The sequence below is a fragment of the Melanotaenia boesemani genome, chromosome 21 (assembly GCF_017639745.1).
Source record: "Melanotaenia boesemani isolate fMelBoe1 chromosome 21, fMelBoe1.pri, whole genome shotgun sequence".
NCBI classification, from domain to species: domain Eukaryota; kingdom Metazoa; phylum Chordata; class Actinopteri; order Atheriniformes; family Melanotaeniidae; genus Melanotaenia; species Melanotaenia boesemani.
In genome coordinates this window covers 6676441-6692613 of record NC_055702.1, presented here as the reverse complement: position 1 = coordinate 6692613, position 16173 = coordinate 6676441, and the positions used below count along the sequence as shown (strand labels likewise).

Genomic DNA, 16173 nt, shown 5'->3' with positions numbered 1-16173 from the left:
AATAGAACCCACCATAACCTCCTTTGCACATTACCAGTATCATGTAAACGTGACTGGGCTTCCTGTTTACCTCAGGTCCTGTTCTGTTATAACACCACCCCTCATCAGGGTACTGGCGAGTCGCCTTGTTGTCCTTGTTGGACAACATTTCCCTGTGGCTATTTACTGGCCACTTAGACCCATCAGCTACTTAATATCGTCACATAAACTTTCAGGATACGTAGGAACTACTTCTTCTTCTGCCTGCTATAGGCATGTGCAAAACAAGGCGCAGTGTTGAGTCGCAGCAGCGCGCGGTTCATTCACTGCAACAGCCACGATGGGTGGAGATATGGAGATCAGGTGGAGGTGACGATCAGCTCCACAAACAGCAACAATGTGCAGTTTGGGGTGTGTGACGACCACAAACCTCCTTAAACGTTTGATATTAGTCATAACACAGAAGCAGAGGTGATGAGGTTGAAGCGAACTAAAAAGGAGAGGAGGAGGAGGAGAAGACAGACGTTGCTCCTTTGACGCTGCAGGCAGGTACTATCAGAGGGAGTAAATGTGTAGAACTGTCACTGGTTTTTTGGGGAAGTGACTGACGTCTGTCTTCTGCTGGTTTTTGTGTTGATATTTAAACAGCAGGACTTATCTGCATTCTTAAAACTGAAGCTTCCTGTTTTGTTTTGTACAGTAATAAGTCATGAAAAAAACAGTGAATGTTACAATAAATATCTGTTTGCATCCAGCATGGAGTAATAAGTCCCTGATATTCACGCAGTTCCACAGGCGTCCACTCAGGTGTCATTAAACTGCTCAGTACTGGGATTAAAACAGCCACTATGAGCTTTAAAAGAAAAATGACAGGAAAAAAAATAATACATATTGTAGAGAATAACATCAGCAAGTCTAATTTATTTTGACTGATGGTTAACTGAATAATTTTAAATGTAGGAATAAAAAGTTGCAGAAATGTGAGCCTGTGTTGTTTAAAAAACAAACTAAACTGGTCCCATTCCATCCAGTGTATTCCAGAGGCATCTATAAAACGTACTTAATATAAAACTGTTTTTTTTTTCTGATATTAGAGTTTCACATCTAATATATGATTTGTGTATTATTTAATAAATTTTCCTTTTATTAGTGTACTTGATGAAAAAGATTTCAGTGGGTCAAATCTAAAATTACCCCAAAAAGAAACTAAGGATGGTTCAGAAAACTTAAATATCTTTAATGCATGCTTCATGTAAATGAAGAGAGGTGAGAAGACAGGAAGTACAGATGAAAGAAGAGAACAGAAGAGATGGAGGACAGAGACAAGAGGACATGAGACAGAGGGAGGGGTTTGTGTGAAAGTTTCTTCCATTTTAAGATAAATTTATTTTGATCTCTTGAGATGTGTGAGTGATAACAGTCTATGTTGCTCTGTGTGTTTAGCTTTTGCACCTGCTGCAAGTCACATTCTTTCATAAAGGCATGAAAACTAATTTCTTTAGTCAATATTTTTGTAATCTGGTGCATAAATACAGGACATTAGGCTTTTAATGTCTTTATTTTCACAATAAAAATGACAGGATTGTTGGTAGTGAACAGATGTTTAATTTATCCAGTTTACTCCACATCAAAAAGAGGTGGGCTGGTCTTAAAAATAAAACCCTCCGGTTGAAAATTGGTTCCACACCAGCTCTGATCAAAGTAATACTATTTTTCATGGTTTGTTAGCATCCTAAAGCTTTAGTAAGGAATAAAAATCAAATGTCATTTATCAATCAATAAATTCATAATCAACAAAGTTTAAATCTAAAATTTAAACTCCTCTTCCAAAAGACAGCACTTCATCTTAGCCTTAAAGGCGTGACAGCTGATCAGATTCATCCCTGTGAGTCTGAACGTGTCCTTTCAGGTCGTCTTTCCTTAGGAATTCCTCCTCGCAGATGCCACCTCGGTATTTCTGCTCCCCTTTGTGAACGTCAATGTGTTTGGTCAGCGAGCCTCCGGCGCTGAAGCTTTTCCCACAGATGTTACACAGGTACGGCTTCTCTCCCGTGTGGGACCTCAGGTGGATTTTCAGGGCTCCGCTCTTGTAGAACTTCTTGCCGCAGATACTGCACTGATGTGTGGACTCGCCAGTGTGGATCATCATGTGTGTTTTCAGAGTCCCCCTTTGTCTGAAGCCCTTCCCACACACGCTGCAAAGGAAGGGCTTCTCTCCTGTGTGGATCCTCATGTGAGACCTCATGTATTCCTTAAAGCTAAAGGTCTGACCACACACGCTGCAGACATACGGCTTCTCCCCGGTGTGAACTCTCATGTGTCCCATCAGGTTTCCGTTCTGGGCGTAAGCTTTGCCGCAGATGGTGCAGACAAATGGTTTCTCTCCTGTGTGGGTCCTCATGTGCATCTCCAGCTGTGTGTGCCCATCGAAATGTTTCCCACAAACCTCACATTCATTTGTCCTGATGTAAGTTTGCAGGTGGAGCCTCAAGTTTTCCTCACTTTCAAAATGTTTCCCACAAACACCGCAAAGGTCTGCCTGCTTCTCTTCTTGTTGGACATGCTTTAAAAAAGAGGCTCTGTAGCAGAAAGTCTTGCCACACACTTTGCAGCCATATTTCAGATGGGATGAATCATCATCATCCTTGGACTTCTTTGGCTGTGCTTTTGATTTTGTCTTCTGTAAAGAAAATTCTCTTTTTCTTTCCTCTTTATCCTCATAATCACTATCACTTCCTTCAGTTATCTGCCAGTTCTCATCACTTTCTCCCTCTTTACTCTCAAACATTTCTGCTTCTGACTCTTTGTCATTTGTTTCATACTTAAAGCATTTTTCCTCATCATGGGTTTTTAAATGCACCGTCAGTCTTTCATTAGAGTCCAGGTATTTTCCACAGACTCCACACACATCTGCGCTGTGCTCGTGCTCTAATGCATGTTTCAGAAAAGAGCGTTTGTAATGGAAAAACTTTCCACAAACTCTGCAACTCCTCTGTCTGGTATTTTTATTTTTGTCTGCAGCTATTTTCTTGTGTTGCTTTTTAAGCCTCTTCCCAGCAGCACCTATGCAGCGAGTTCTTCCCAACATTTTGTGACAGTCCAAACCCTGATTTCTGCTCTGAGCTGCTCCTCTTTGGTTTGATTCAAGCTCCCGACTGCCAGTCATCCCGCAACGTTCATCCATTTCTGTGCCCTTTTCTTCTTGTTGTGTTTGAAACTTTGAGGACTTACCATCAATAAACTTTGAGTTTGTCTCTGTAGGTTTGTCCAAACATTTGTTACCCTGCATTTTCTCTAGGGGAAGAAAAAGTTTAGAAATACTGTTAATGGTAGTGACTATATTTCCTCTAATACACAGAAAAATCTGCGGAAAGTTTGCACTTAGACACAATTTTGCAATCACTTTAAATTAGGAGGGAGGGAATAAGGGAACATAGGATCAATGACTAAAATGAGTAAATACATTCTGGATATTTTCATGAACAGGTGAAAGATCATATAAACAGATTTCTTTTGTACTAAAACCTACCTGCTGTGTGTGAGTGCATCTCTGTCTTCGACGTGGTGTTCATTCTGCACCGACATTCATTTTCCTGATTTGAGTGAGATGAATCTGCTTCAAATTCACCCACCATTGTCTCAAAGAACCTGAATATCTCATCAGCCACCTCCAGCAGTCTCTTGCGTACAACTGCCCTCTGCTCTTCAGGAGACATTTCTGGTGGAACAAAGGACAAATGTAAGTACAGTCATAATACTTTCATCATGATACTGAAATAATTAAGCTACAAACATATTTTACCCAAATACTGTCTGTAAACTGTTAGTGTATCTTGCCCATATTTATTACTCATTATCTGTAACTAATGTTTGTCTTAAATGAATGTTAAAAAATATAAATAAATAAAAAATAAGACTCCCCACTCTGAGTTTATAGCCATGTAGTACATTTTTCGGAAATTATTATGGAAAAAATTAATGAATTCTAGTAAAAATTTAGAGTTAAACTTTTAATTTAAAATTATTTTAATTTTAACAAAAGGAAAAAAGATTTAAACAAAGCCGTAAGGCTATTTAGGATAACTTAAAAAATTAAACTTACTCAGTTGGCCATTAAGATTTTTGTTTTGTTTTTTTTACTTTTTAGACTAATGTTAAATTTAGCCCAGTCATAATCCTTTTGCTCACGAAGACAACAAAAAGTGTAATTTAAAGGGAAAGTTGCTCAAATCAATGCCTTCGCTTGAACCAGTTCTTATCGATCAGTGTGGTGCGTTCACAGACCTGATGTGTGCAGCAGCTTCTCCACAGCTGAGCAAATATCCTCTGCAGCTGCCGCCAGTCTGTCCGCGACCAGCGACCGAACCGCCTGCATTTTATCCATGACGGACCAACGAGGTCTCCTCATCAGTTTCTAAACATTTTACTGTCTTTTTACAGTTTAAAGCCGGACAGAAACTCGCTGAGATTGCATAAAACAGACACCGTTCATGTAAACAGGAGCTTCTAAACTTCCGCTCTCAGCTTCTTCTCTTTCACCATTCAGTTAAACATTGCAGTTGGTGGCTCGATACTGCCACCCCCTGTTCATGTGTGGTAACAACTAGTACAGCAGCGAAAATGCTGGAAATTTTATTTGCTCCATTCTCGACATGATATTTTGCGAAAAAGATTAAATAAATTGAATAAGTGTTTCTAGTTAAAATGGAAAATTTTCCTAAGTAATTCAAAGCATCCTGGACAGTGCAATAAGTGCAGCTATTTATTGAAATGCACTGATATAAATTGAATTACAGACAAAAACAGAGATTGAACAACTCTAATTAGCATCTTCCTCTTCTTCTTTTCTTTTTCAGCTGTTTCCTTTAGGTGATGCCACAGTCAATCATCTGCTTCCCTCTGATCCCGTTGTCTGCATCCTCTTCACCTGCCTACACTAACTAACTTCATGTCCTCTTTATTGAGATTAAACTCCATAAATCTCCTTTGATCTTCATGTAGATCTGTACCTGGTAGTCTTTTCCATACATCATCACCACCATCTTGTACCCCTTTAACTTTCATTCTTGCTGATAGTCTTTTATCACACATGGCACCTTGCTCCACCCATTCTAACCTGGTTGTACATGTAAAACATATCCTTGTACAATTCTAATTAGCATGCACGTAAATACTTAGCATGACTTTTTCTGATATACACTGCTTCAATAATTTTTAATTATCTGAGGAGGATTTGCTACTACATTGGACCTGTTGATGTTTTGGTCCACGTGTGTCAGTCTTTTCTTCGTTTTCCTTTATTAAGAATAGCTTCGTGATACCCGACCTTCTATAAAAATTGTTTTAGCAAACAGTAGATGGATCAAATGAAGATCTCAATGCATCTCTCAGTCTTGTATCAGACCTTTTGCAGTTATCACTTTCAGTTCAGGTTTTCCTTCTTTTCACTTTTTGAAAACTTTATTTTGTCCTCCACTTATCTGGTTTCCGTAGATTGAGGACACGCACCATGCTGAGAAATGTCAACTCAATTTTCAGGCTCATAAATATTGTTTTATTTCAAACTGCTATTTTTTATATTTTTTGCACATGCAACTAAAGAAATTGGAGAAAACTTGTTTTTTGTTACAGGCTAGTATGAGCAAAGTACCAAAAGATACAATTCTTCTTTTATAACTTGTCTTTTAGATCATTGATTCATTCCTTGAGTTACGTAATTTTGTCTTTTTTATACTCATAGGTCAGTATTCAACTGCTTAATCAATTAATTAATCAAAATAAAAATAACCTTTAGCAAAATGTTGTTCAAGACACTTTAAAAAATTATAAGTCTGACTTACTAGAAGTAAAAAATTAAATAAATGACTGTCTTTTGCACAGTTTTGTATATATATTTTTCAGAGAAAGGAAGTTCTTTCCCTTTTTCAAATAAAAACCTGCAGTATAGTCATTCCGGCAGGAGACGACCAAAGCAATGCTGCAGTTGTGATAATTAGAAATTAGAGGCAGGTGTGCAACTGAAGTTGCAGAAAGCAGCTGTGAAAAATAATGAAAAGAAAAACAAGGAACAAGAACATGGAAACAAAAACTGCCATTAAACCAAGATAAACTTTACAAACCTAACACAGAAACCACGGCCCACCATGATGCCTCTGACACTAAAGCAAAGCTTTATTAGGTCCTCATATTTCTGGTTGGTGGCGACAAACATCCAGAAATGTTTTGGATGTTGCTGGCTGACATGTCCAAAGCCTTTCATACGGTGAGCTGCACCTGCAACATCTGGCCAACACTGAGCTGTGCCCTTGACTTTTAGCTTGGATACACAACTACAGACAACTCAGAGGTCTCTGATGAGGAGGGATAGTCTCACCATAAATCGTTCCCCAACATGTGCCCACTTGTTTTTGACAAGGCACCGGACATTGGGTCGGATGTTGTAGAGATACTGTATATTGAGCAGATTTAACACATATTTACACTGACACTTCAATGAGGATGTAACCTCAGCAACCTGATAAATGAAGTGCACCAACAAAAATGAAAAAAATCAATGTCTTTCGTAATCATAGGATAGACTTCATCAGAAGCCCACTACAGCTTCTACAGTGAAGTCCTCTTTCTACTGTAGAGTAGTTTTTATTTTAAAGCATTTTGCCCTTTACATTAAACTGAATACAAACACCTCTATATGCTGAAAAAATAAATAAGGGGCACTTTTGGGGTAAAAACCAAAGTCCTGTGACACAAAAGTTTTTCATATCTGCAAAATACAAATATTGGATGTTCAGCTTGCACCATTGACTGTGTGTATTCTGACAGGCTTGCAGACATGTGTGACGTGTGGATCTCTGTCATCGTTCCAAGCCAGCTAAAGGTCACGGCTCTGCTGCTGCTAGAGTTAATGATTCGTGTCGTGTCAGAGTGGAGTCCTTATCTTCACAGATTACGCAATGGCAAAATGGAACATGGGGTTTTCTGGAGAGGGGCTGTTTGTGTGTTTCCGATGATGTAAATGTGCTTCACCTCTTTATTGGTACACGATGATCGTTTCAGCTTGGATTTACAAGAGTCTGCAAAAATCTCAACAAGCTGTGTCCTCGCTGTGGTAAAGGTGAAGCTATGCAGTGTTATTTTAGGAGGGATTTAACCTTTAAATGATTATTATAAGGACATTGCTCAGCTTGAATGTGCAGTATCTTTGAATCTGTGCTGTGTACAACAGTTAAAAGTTAACAAAGCTCATTTAGTTTGATTAATATCAGTAAAGAAATGTTAAACACCTCAAAATTATGCAATATCATCAATGAATTAGATTTCTATAAACAATAAATAAAAAAATTGAATACAGACGTTAACCTTTTAAAAGAGAACAGACACTTCAAAACTGGCTATTTTTTGAGACCTCTGAACTATCTGTACTAAAATCTCTCTTGTTTTGTTCTGCTTCACTTTATCAGAGTTTGCCTTTGTAGAGATAGTGTTCACAAGTTGTTCTATGATCTGCTGGAGCTACAGGTGCATCATTCTAGAGGGATATTTATATTCAACCTGAAAGTATTTTATTTATTTTTTTTTTTTTGCTAAGGGAGCTTGAAACTTTTTTCATTTGTACTATGTGCCATCTTCATTTATTCTTCACCAGTAACACATGTTTGTGTTCACTTTCTTTGCTTTGCAGCCTAAAACTAAGATTCAGTGTTACTAATTACCTTCACAAGGTACATAATTGGCTCACTGAGCCCAGCTGTGTGCAATCACATTATCACATAAATACTCCACCAGGACACAACAACAAGCCCCTGAAACAGATTAGGGGAAGAAAATACTGAAGAAGTACAGAATGGGGCTGGGTTTTAAAGATATGAACCTCAGAATCAATTTACTCAAGTATTAAGTTAAGGAAATGTGTCACCACCACAAATTTACAACCATTAATAGCTGAAACAGAGAGAAACATCTTGGAGATTCTCCAGGTCTAAAGAAGAGGGTATTCTGGTTCAGTGAGACCAAATTAAACCTTTACATGTTAAGGAAAACACCACTTGTGATACAAACCCAACACCTTATCAGAGAACACTTCCCCAGGAGTGAAGCATGTTAGTTGCAATATTGTGATGTGAGATTGATTTTCATCAGTAGGTCCTTGGAAATTTATCAAAATTTTGGAAGGCTGTTAAATACAAATTCTTAAGAAACCATGCAGTTTTCCAGAGAACTGATAATGAGTCAGAGTTCACCTTTTACTTTGAGGAAGCAGCCAAATCAACACTCCAGTGATTTTAAAGCAACAATTCATAACTTTTCTGACTTTATAATCATTTTGATGGCAAACTGGTATTTATGATGTACGTTCCTGTAGCATCCTGAGGCGGAGAAACTTCATAACTTTGTTTCCAGCATCACATTACAGTTGCGCTTCACCATCAACACACTGGCCATTTTGGGGGTGCGTTCATCAAAGAAATGCAAGAGGATATTCTAAGAGGAAACAAGGACAATAAAGATAAAAATAAAACAATAGATCGGAAAAGTCAACATCAAACTGACTTTTAATTACTGGAGATTGATCAGAGAAGAAACAGGATAGAAGACAGATCTGAATTGGACTTTGTTAGGGCACACCAAAGTGTGAAATCTGTTCAGTAAGGCCTGGTGTACACATAACAATTTTTGGCTGTTTTTGTCCCGATTTTGCCTCTTCCGAACCTCAGACGGCAAACGGCTGATTATTGTGAGATTTCCCTGTCCAGTTATCATTTAGTGTGTGGTGTGTTACGAACCGATTTGTCCCGATAATCCGCTTTGAAACGGGTCGTAGCCGACAATCGGAAATTTCGGAGGAACCCCGATGACTCGTGCAAGCTGACTGATGGTGACGCGGTACAGAATGTAACCAGAGAGCGAGCTGGCTGGGGAACAAGGAAGCAAATAAAGTTGTGTTCACGCCGTCTCCAGTCTGTTATTTTTTTTTTAGTTCTGGCTTTTTCTGTTAACAATAATCCCAAGACCACCATCATTCCCTCGTCCTATATATCCTCTTCCATGCTGTGTGTTGTGTTTTCCTATTGTTGATATATTTCTTCTTCGTCTTTATTTGCCAGTTGTTGTTATGCTAATGTAATTGTACCTTGTTAAAATAAGAACCAAACTGATGCATTTTCCAGTTTTTATTAAAAACATTCAAACATTTTTCAAAAAAATATTTTCTATAACATTTAAAAATACATTATCACCACAATATATCAAAGCTAGGACCAAACACTCACTGCTTAACTCGTTCATAATTTCTCCAGGACTCTGAAACAGCAGTAATTATCATGTTTCTCTGTAAGTGCCACTGAAAATCCTGGATAGTGCTTTCACCTAATGTCACACAGTTTTCGGAGTTCATTGTCCAAACTGCACAAAATTGTTTCCCTTTTGATCTTGAAGCTGTTTCCTGAGAATCAGGTGGTTGTTTGAATGCAAAGAGCACCAGAATAAAGTTTTATTATCTTTACTGTCATCGCCGAGGATCGTCTTTGCACTTTCATTTTTCTTTTAGTCTTTAAAATCTCAGGCTGATCTTCATATTCCCTTTTTGTTCTGCTGGCTCAGAGCTCTGTTCAAACAGTACGGGATGATGCTGACGGTAACCAGAGGCACGGTGGCGCTCTTACAGAAGGACAGCAGGTAGAAGAGGGCGGCGGTGTGTGTTGGAGGCTTGAAGGAGTCAAACAGGTCGAGAAGGAAGAGAGAGCTGATGATGCATCCCACTTTGACCATCGTGCTGCTGCTTTTTTTCGTTTCAGTGTAGAGGGGTGAGTGTAGGCCCAGACCCAGGCCGAACAGGGTGCCCATGTTGCGCAGAAGGCTGGCAAAGGGGGTGGTGTCCAGGTGGACCCACTCAGGCCTAATGCACCACTTTTGGGCTTTCTCCAGAGTCCACAGCAGGTCCACACCCATAGCTTTGAGAAGGAGGTAGAAGCCAACAGCAAAGGTGGTTAAGAAGAGGGTTGTGTAGAAGTATTTCCTCATGCTGGCGTTGTAGATCCACTGTGTTCTGTTGAAGGCCTCAGCCACAATCATACCTGGAAATATTAGAAAGCCCTAGTGAGTATTTTATTTTACCAAAGCAGCCTTGATTGCCAAACACCATCTGAAATGGTAGATGAAAGATTTTCATACAAACCTGTGATAACACCAGCAATGACCTGATGGGGGAAATGAGCAGCAATAAAGACCCTGGAGAGACATACACACACCTGGACTCCCCAAAATAATGTCCACAGAAGAGCCTTCAGGTACCTGCAAAAACACAAATTAAAAAACTAAATCTGATTTCTTAATTATTCGTTATTTTCTAGTAAATAAAAAACTATGTAGTGCTCCAGATCTAAATCAGTCATCCACCGGAAACTTTTAATTCAATATAACCATTAACATTATTGTTTTTTGCTTATCAGGAGTACTGTGGGAGGATATTCCTGAATGTCAAAACAACCCATGTACAACAACCCCCCTCCTGCAGCAAATAGCTGTCGGAAGTCAATGATCAACCACTGTACAGAACAGATAGTGTGTCCCGAGTGATAAGCTCCAGATAGAGGACAGTGGTAAACAACGCTGACGTCAGAAAGGACCAGATCAGACTAAATCTGCAGGTTTGTAGATTCTTTCAGACTGCTTAGAGAAGTTTTTTTTTCGGACTCACCAGTCTTTGTTTGAAGATTTTTTGTGGCCATTTTTCTTCTTGCTGGTCATGATGGTGAGGATGGAAGTCACCAGGGTGTAGTAAACACCTGCAGCTCCCATAGCATGGCCGGAAGGGCTTCCTAGATAAGAAGAGACAGAGCAGAGAGGTCAGACCCTGGTTCACTCCAGTTGAGCCTCAGCTAAATTTAAAAGATACAATACAAAAGCATCGAAAAACGATGTCCAGCTGAGGTCACAGGTTTCTGAGTAATTGGCATTTCAATCTTTATCCACAACTGCAATTTTAAAAATGTTAAATATTTTACATAATGTGAAGGAAAATCTAAAAGTGATCAGACCTTTTTATAAAAGGAATCTTAATATAACATATCTATAAATGCCAAAATTAAATGTACGGCACTGACAAACATTTTATAGAATTCTTCCTAGCTTTTTTTTACTTTTAAGATACAGCCCAAGGGGCATAATGTTATATGAGAAATATAACATGCTAGATAATCCTTTGTTTAGCTGCTTGATTTGCAACTGAATTTAGTAAAATACCAAAGTGTGCATGATGTTTTAATGTATACCTTCATTATGAAAATTGATTTCCTTTTGGTGACATTACTGCACAGCACAACTGAGGTTACATTTCAGGACTAATGAATGGAAGCCATAGGAGCTGTGCTTTAATGGGTCTTAGAGCTTATTTGGTGAACAATAATGCAGTTATATATGTGTGGTAGCATCTCTCACCTGGCCCAGTCTCACAAGTCATGGGATATTGCTCAGTGTGAGGGCGAACAGCATCTGTATAATAAGCCGTCTCGTGGACCCACCAGTACGGCCTCTCTCCAAACAGAATCCTGAAGAAGACAAAAGAACATAATACTCTGAAAATGTACATTTCTAAAATAATAAAAATAATAAAAATCCTTTTCTATCAAATCAACTCACCATTTAAAAACCAAGTTCAGCCAGTCTCCAATTACTGCTACCCAGATGAGCTTAATGCCCACTGAAGATCGCAAGTGGAACCAAAGCGGGAAGAAGATGAAGAAGGTGTTCCTCAGGTCTGCTGCCCAGGACACCCAGAGAAACAAGCCCTGGGCCTCCTTATAGTTGGTTTGCAGGTACTGGGTGCTGCTCACCCCAAAACCCTGCACGATGTCCATTATTGCATTAAACATCTTGGCTTGGAGAAGTAAAAAGGGGAAAAAATGTCTAGCCTGGTAATGTGTCTGCTGCTATCAGTGACACAGCTGGTTGGTTTTTATACCAGGGGGCTCACTACACAAACGCATGCTCATACTGATCTTTGGACCTTTCTCATGTGTAATAAAACACAGAGAGTTTGGGAGGTTTGTCACACAAACAAGTTGAAAAGATAGTGGGAAAAGAAAACGTCAATTGGTATCTTTCCCGCTGGGTTACTGTACGTCGCTCAGAGGAAGATCAGGTCAACTGACTACTGAGTGTCTTTCACAATTTCTGACCTGAATGAATAATTTGTAAGTTGTGTAAATGTTCTTTGGATGATTTAAGAAAACATCCTAGAATAATAGGATCATTGGCCTATTTGTAGATTACATAAAAAGATCAATCATTAAATGATTTGCTTTGGGTTGAGTAGAAACACAGGAGATGGTTGGTGATAAAACTTAGAACAAAACAACAGACTGGCAGGCTGCAACTACAGCAAAATGAATGCCCCTGATGCCCTTTAGTAGAACTGGCATAGATGTCTGCACAGAGAGTCTCATTATGAGCAGCTTTGAAAAACTTATTGGAACATAAGTAATATACTAGATGTAGTATATTACTTAGACACAGTAGTTTAGTCTCTACATATGTGTCTTTTTTTGCCAATGTTTGTGGGCTTTATATTTGAGGTACAAACTCTGATGGCAAAATTATCCACATCTCCCCATTGTGAAAAATTCCTGGATCCAGGCAGTGATCCGATCACCCCCAAAGTCTAACCACTTCTTCCTTATTCCATTTCAGAGATTTCCTGAAAGTTTCATCAAAATCAGTCCATCACTTTTTTAGTTATGTTGTGAACAGACAGACGGACAAACCAATGCCGCTGAATACATGACCGCTGCCTTGGCTGAGGGAAACTAGACTTTCCTTGGAACAAAGAGGTTAAATTGTGAGACAAGCTGAAGGGTTTGGATGTATTCAATGCTACTTTAAAATCATAGAATTAAGGTTTTCCTAGACATCTTGGTTCTGTCCGAGAGGTGACCGCAGCTTTCTTTATTGATGGATTTTAACAGACAGGGCCTCAGGGGTGTAAAGGTTAGGCTGTCTGGACTGTCCCAAAGACAAACAAATTTGCTATAGCCTTGAGTAAAGTCCAATGGGAATTACACATAGACAGACAGGACAGCCCGAAAGAGCTTTGCAGAAACTGATCCTGCAAAAAGACCAAACACCCCTGAAAATCCACTCATCATCCTCAGACTGAGGTCTGAGTTGTGATACCATGGATCTTCTCCACAGCTGGGGGGTTGAGCTGGTAGTTCATCTGCAGACCAAGTATAGCAGGTACAAGGACTTGTTCAACCTGGCATCAACAGTGGCTGATCTGCACACCGCATTTTTTTGCCTGTTCCCGATCTGGTTCTATGTGCGGAGGGATACGGGGCTGAGGCTAATCTGGGTGGCGGTCATTGGAGACTGGCTCAACTTAGTCCTGAAATGGTAATCTGCTTGATTTTGTTTAATGACATGCTAAACTTGCAATACAAAAAGGCAGAGAAAAATGATTTCTGTTCTCATTGGTAGGGTTCTGTTTGGAGAGAGACCCTACTGGTGGGTTCATGAGACCAAGTTTTATGGAGCAGAAAAGGCTCCTTCACTGCAGCAGTTTCCCATCACATGTGAGACTGGACCAGGTAGGGTTCAGGAAAAACCTGTTGACCACATGACTGACTTTTCCTAAAGAAGTGACTGATGATTGAACAGATTTATCTGGCACAGTGAGCTATTAGTCTGGTTAATATTTGAATGAGTCATTGGCAGATAACTGTAATGTTTGGCTTCCTATGAATGGAGGTGACCTTAACAGTTATGAGTTATAAACTCATACACCTTTGTCCATTTGTAGTTTTTTTTATCTTCATGCTTTGTGTGTTATGTCATCTTGCCTTGGTAATGTAGTGATTATAATTGCCACAATTTTTTGTTTACACAATATGAATTTTATGTATGTTAAACTGTTTTAAAAGATATATTTTCTATTTTTTAAATACAAATTTTTAGCTTACAAATGTCATGAAATATATATTATTTTTGGCCCTTGGGCCTTTAATTTCATAACAGAAAACTAACAGAAAGCTGAATTTTTGTGGCATAATTGTATGCAAAATAAACAAATTAACACATAAATTTTTAAAGTAATTGGAATTTTATTTTCAACATCATTATAGTTCAAGCAGAACTCAAAAGACAACTTTTTTGAAATTGTGACTGAAGTGGCAATAACAGACAATCCAAAGATGACTTCCTGTCATGATTTTTGTTCAGACACTACTCTAAAATAAAAAATATATTTATTAGAATTTACAACTAGAAATATTTGACAGAGTTGAACTTCAACTTGACAGTTTCTTCTGCTCAATATAGAATACTTGGGAGATTTTAGTAAACTCACTGATTTTACTTAAAGCTCTGATGCCAAAAACTAAATAAATTTTTGTTTATGAAAGTAGAAAATAAATACTGAAAAGTTTCAGTTTTTTTTATAGTGCAAGTGAAAAATATATGTTGTTTATGTACCTTCTCCCTTAAGCCCTGTTTGCTTGTTTTAACATTTGTCTATTAAGTGCTTGTGCTTTGATAAAATTGTTCTTTGTTTAGCTTTCAGCTGGCATTATTCTGCTCACATGTATAATGTGTGTGTCAGGATACAAGCATTGTGTGGCAATTGCTGCATAAACAGTGACGAAGCTCTGTTACCCCTGGTACTGGGGATTTTTAGGTGTACATAAAAAGAAATTAAATTGCACTTTTTAAAGTAAAGATTCACATACAGAATAAAAGCTGTGAAAGTTTTCCATGGAAATTCATGACCATAAGCATTTTATTCAATATCAGTCAAATCATTTAACCATATTCAGAAAAGATTCATTCTCAGCCTTTTCCATCTAGGAAGTCCTTCGGGTCATGCTATGGGTGCAGCTGGTGTCTGGTATGTGATGGTAACTGCGCTTCTTTCTATTGCAACAGAAAAGCAGTGCCCTCCTTTACTATACAAGTGAGTCTGTGGCAATGCACATTATTTCTACAGAAAGTGGCTCATGGCATCCTTGAGGTGTTGTGCACTAACATTCAGTTTCTGTCAGATTGTTGCAGATAGGTTTGTGGGCACTAATGGTCCTGGTGGAGCTGGTGGTCTGCATGTCTAGGGTCTACATGGCTGCCCACTTCCCACATCAGGTTATTGCAGGAGTCATTACAGGTTAGTTTCTATAAGAGTTGAGATATAAAAAGGTTAAAATGAGCAAAGTTTTTATAATTAGTATTTTACAAACAGAATTATGACCTTATAGACTTTTGTGCATTTCTAAATATGTTAAAACAGTTAAACTCTTTATTAATACCTTGTTTGGTGTCAGGCATACTTGTGGCTGAGATTGTCTCCAAGCAGAAGTGGATCTACAGCGCCAGCATGTACAGATACTTTTTCATCACACTCTTCTTGACCTCTTTTGCTGTTGGCTTCTACATCCTGCTAAAAACTCTGGGAGTGGACTTGCTCTGGACCCTGGACAAAGCCCAGAAATGGTGCATCAGGCCAGAATGGATTCATCTGGACACCACACCATTTGCCAGCCTTCTGCGTAATATGGGCTCCCTGTTTGGCCTTGGCCTGGGGCTGCATTCTCCACTCTACAGTGGTACCAAGAAGAACACAAGTACTGGTTTCAAGACAGGGTACATCATCATCTCTTTGTTCCTGCTTCAGCTGTTGGACAGATGGACATTTTCCTCTGAAAATGATGTGACTTTCTATGCCCTGTCTTTCGTTAAGAGTGCAACTGCTCTCTTAATCCCAACCACAGTGGTTCCCTGGGCTCTCTGCAGGATATGCAAGGGAAAAAGAGATGACAAAAACTTGTGATTCAGGTCCCATTTGTAATTTAAAACCACTTTCTAGGGTTAATTTTCCACATCGACTAGTTTTGTTGCTCCTTGTTTTTATGACCACTAGAATATAGAATTTTAGGAAAATTTTTGATCAATGTAAAGTGCTGGCCTAGATCTCAGTTAGAGCATACTATACTCTGGGAATTTTAAGGAATACCCAGCACTTAACAATTTACCAGGATGCTTACTAAAAGTCCCAAAATAACTTTCGTTGCTGTGCATTTTTCCCTTTTAGTTATAGGGACATTATTTGGGAGACAAATAAAATCAAATAAGTGTTCCTACACTATAGTGGATGTGTGATTTATTGTAAAGACAATAGGTTACGTGGGCTATATGTTTTATCTTTTAGCAAGC

At 38.7% G+C, this 16173-nt stretch overlaps 3 protein-coding genes across 3 annotated transcripts; 1 reads left to right on the top strand and 2 right to left on the bottom strand.

Annotated features, from left to right (window-relative positions):
* Positions 1-1521: 1521 nt before the first annotated feature.
* On the bottom strand, positions 1522-4497 carry LOC121633095 (zinc finger protein 121-like). The gene is made up of 3 exons (XM_041974975.1): positions 4264-4497; positions 3509-3697; positions 1522-3273 (listed from the first exon to the last, which is right to left on the bottom strand). The coding sequence occupies exons 1-3, from the start codon at positions 4385-4387 to the stop codon at positions 1832-1834; spliced, it is 1755 nt and encodes a 584-aa protein (XP_041830909.1). The 5' UTR covers positions 4388-4497; the 3' UTR covers positions 1522-1831.
* Positions 4498-9126: 4629 nt separating this feature from the next.
* On the bottom strand, positions 9127-11898 carry g6pc1a.2 (glucose-6-phosphatase catalytic subunit 1a, tandem duplicate 2). The gene is made up of 5 exons (XM_041973242.1): positions 11617-11898; positions 11416-11525; positions 10676-10796; positions 10154-10269; positions 9127-10052 (listed from the first exon to the last, which is right to left on the bottom strand). Exons 1-5 carry the CDS (start codon positions 11847-11849, stop codon positions 9550-9552), a joined length of 1083 nt encoding a protein of 360 aa, XP_041829176.1. The 5' UTR covers positions 11850-11898; the 3' UTR covers positions 9127-9549.
* A 339-nt stretch (positions 11899-12237) lies between these two features.
* On the top strand, positions 12238-16173 carry g6pc1a.1 (glucose-6-phosphatase catalytic subunit 1a, tandem duplicate 1). Its single transcript, XM_041973243.1, has 5 exons — positions 12238-13368; positions 13453-13562; positions 14818-14923; positions 15012-15127; positions 15285-16173. The coding sequence occupies exons 1-5, from the start codon at positions 13151-13153 to the stop codon at positions 15788-15790; spliced, it is 1056 nt and encodes a 351-aa protein (XP_041829177.1). The 5' UTR covers positions 12238-13150; the 3' UTR covers positions 15791-16173.

Coding starts and splice junctions, on each gene's coding strand:
- LOC121633095 (XM_041974975.1), bottom strand. CDS start 4,387: ATGAGGAGACCTCGTTGGTCCGTCATGGATAAAATGCAGGCGGTTCGG. Junction 3,698..4,263: donor GAAGCTGCTGCACACATCAG/GTCTGTGAACGC, acceptor TTGTTCCACCAG/AAATGTCTCCTGAAGAGCAG. Junction 3,274..3,508: donor GATGCACTCACACACAGCAG/GTAGGTTTTAGT, acceptor TTCTTCCCCTAG/AGAAAATGCAGGGTAACAAA.
- g6pc1a.2 (XM_041973242.1), bottom strand. CDS start 11,849: ATGTTTAATGCAATAATGGACATCGTGCAGGGTTTTGGGGTGAGCAGC. Junction 11,526..11,616: donor CTGAACTTGGTTTTTAAATG/GTGAGTTGATTT, acceptor TGTCTTCTTCAG/GATTCTGTTTGGAGAGAGGC. Junction 10,053..10,153: donor CATTGCTGGTGTTATCACAG/GTTTGTATGAAA, acceptor TAATATTTCCAG/GTATGATTGTGGCTGAGGCC.
- g6pc1a.1 (XM_041973243.1), top strand. CDS start 13,151: ATGGATCTTCTCCACAGCTGGGGGGTTGAGCTGGTAGTTCATCTGCAG. Junction 13,563..14,817: donor CACATGTGAGACTGGACCAG/GTAGGGTTCAGG, acceptor TTTTCCATCTAG/GAAGTCCTTCGGGTCATGCT. Junction 14,924..15,011: donor TGCCCTCCTTTACTATACAA/GTGAGTCTGTGG, acceptor AGTTTCTGTCAG/ATTGTTGCAGATAGGTTTGT.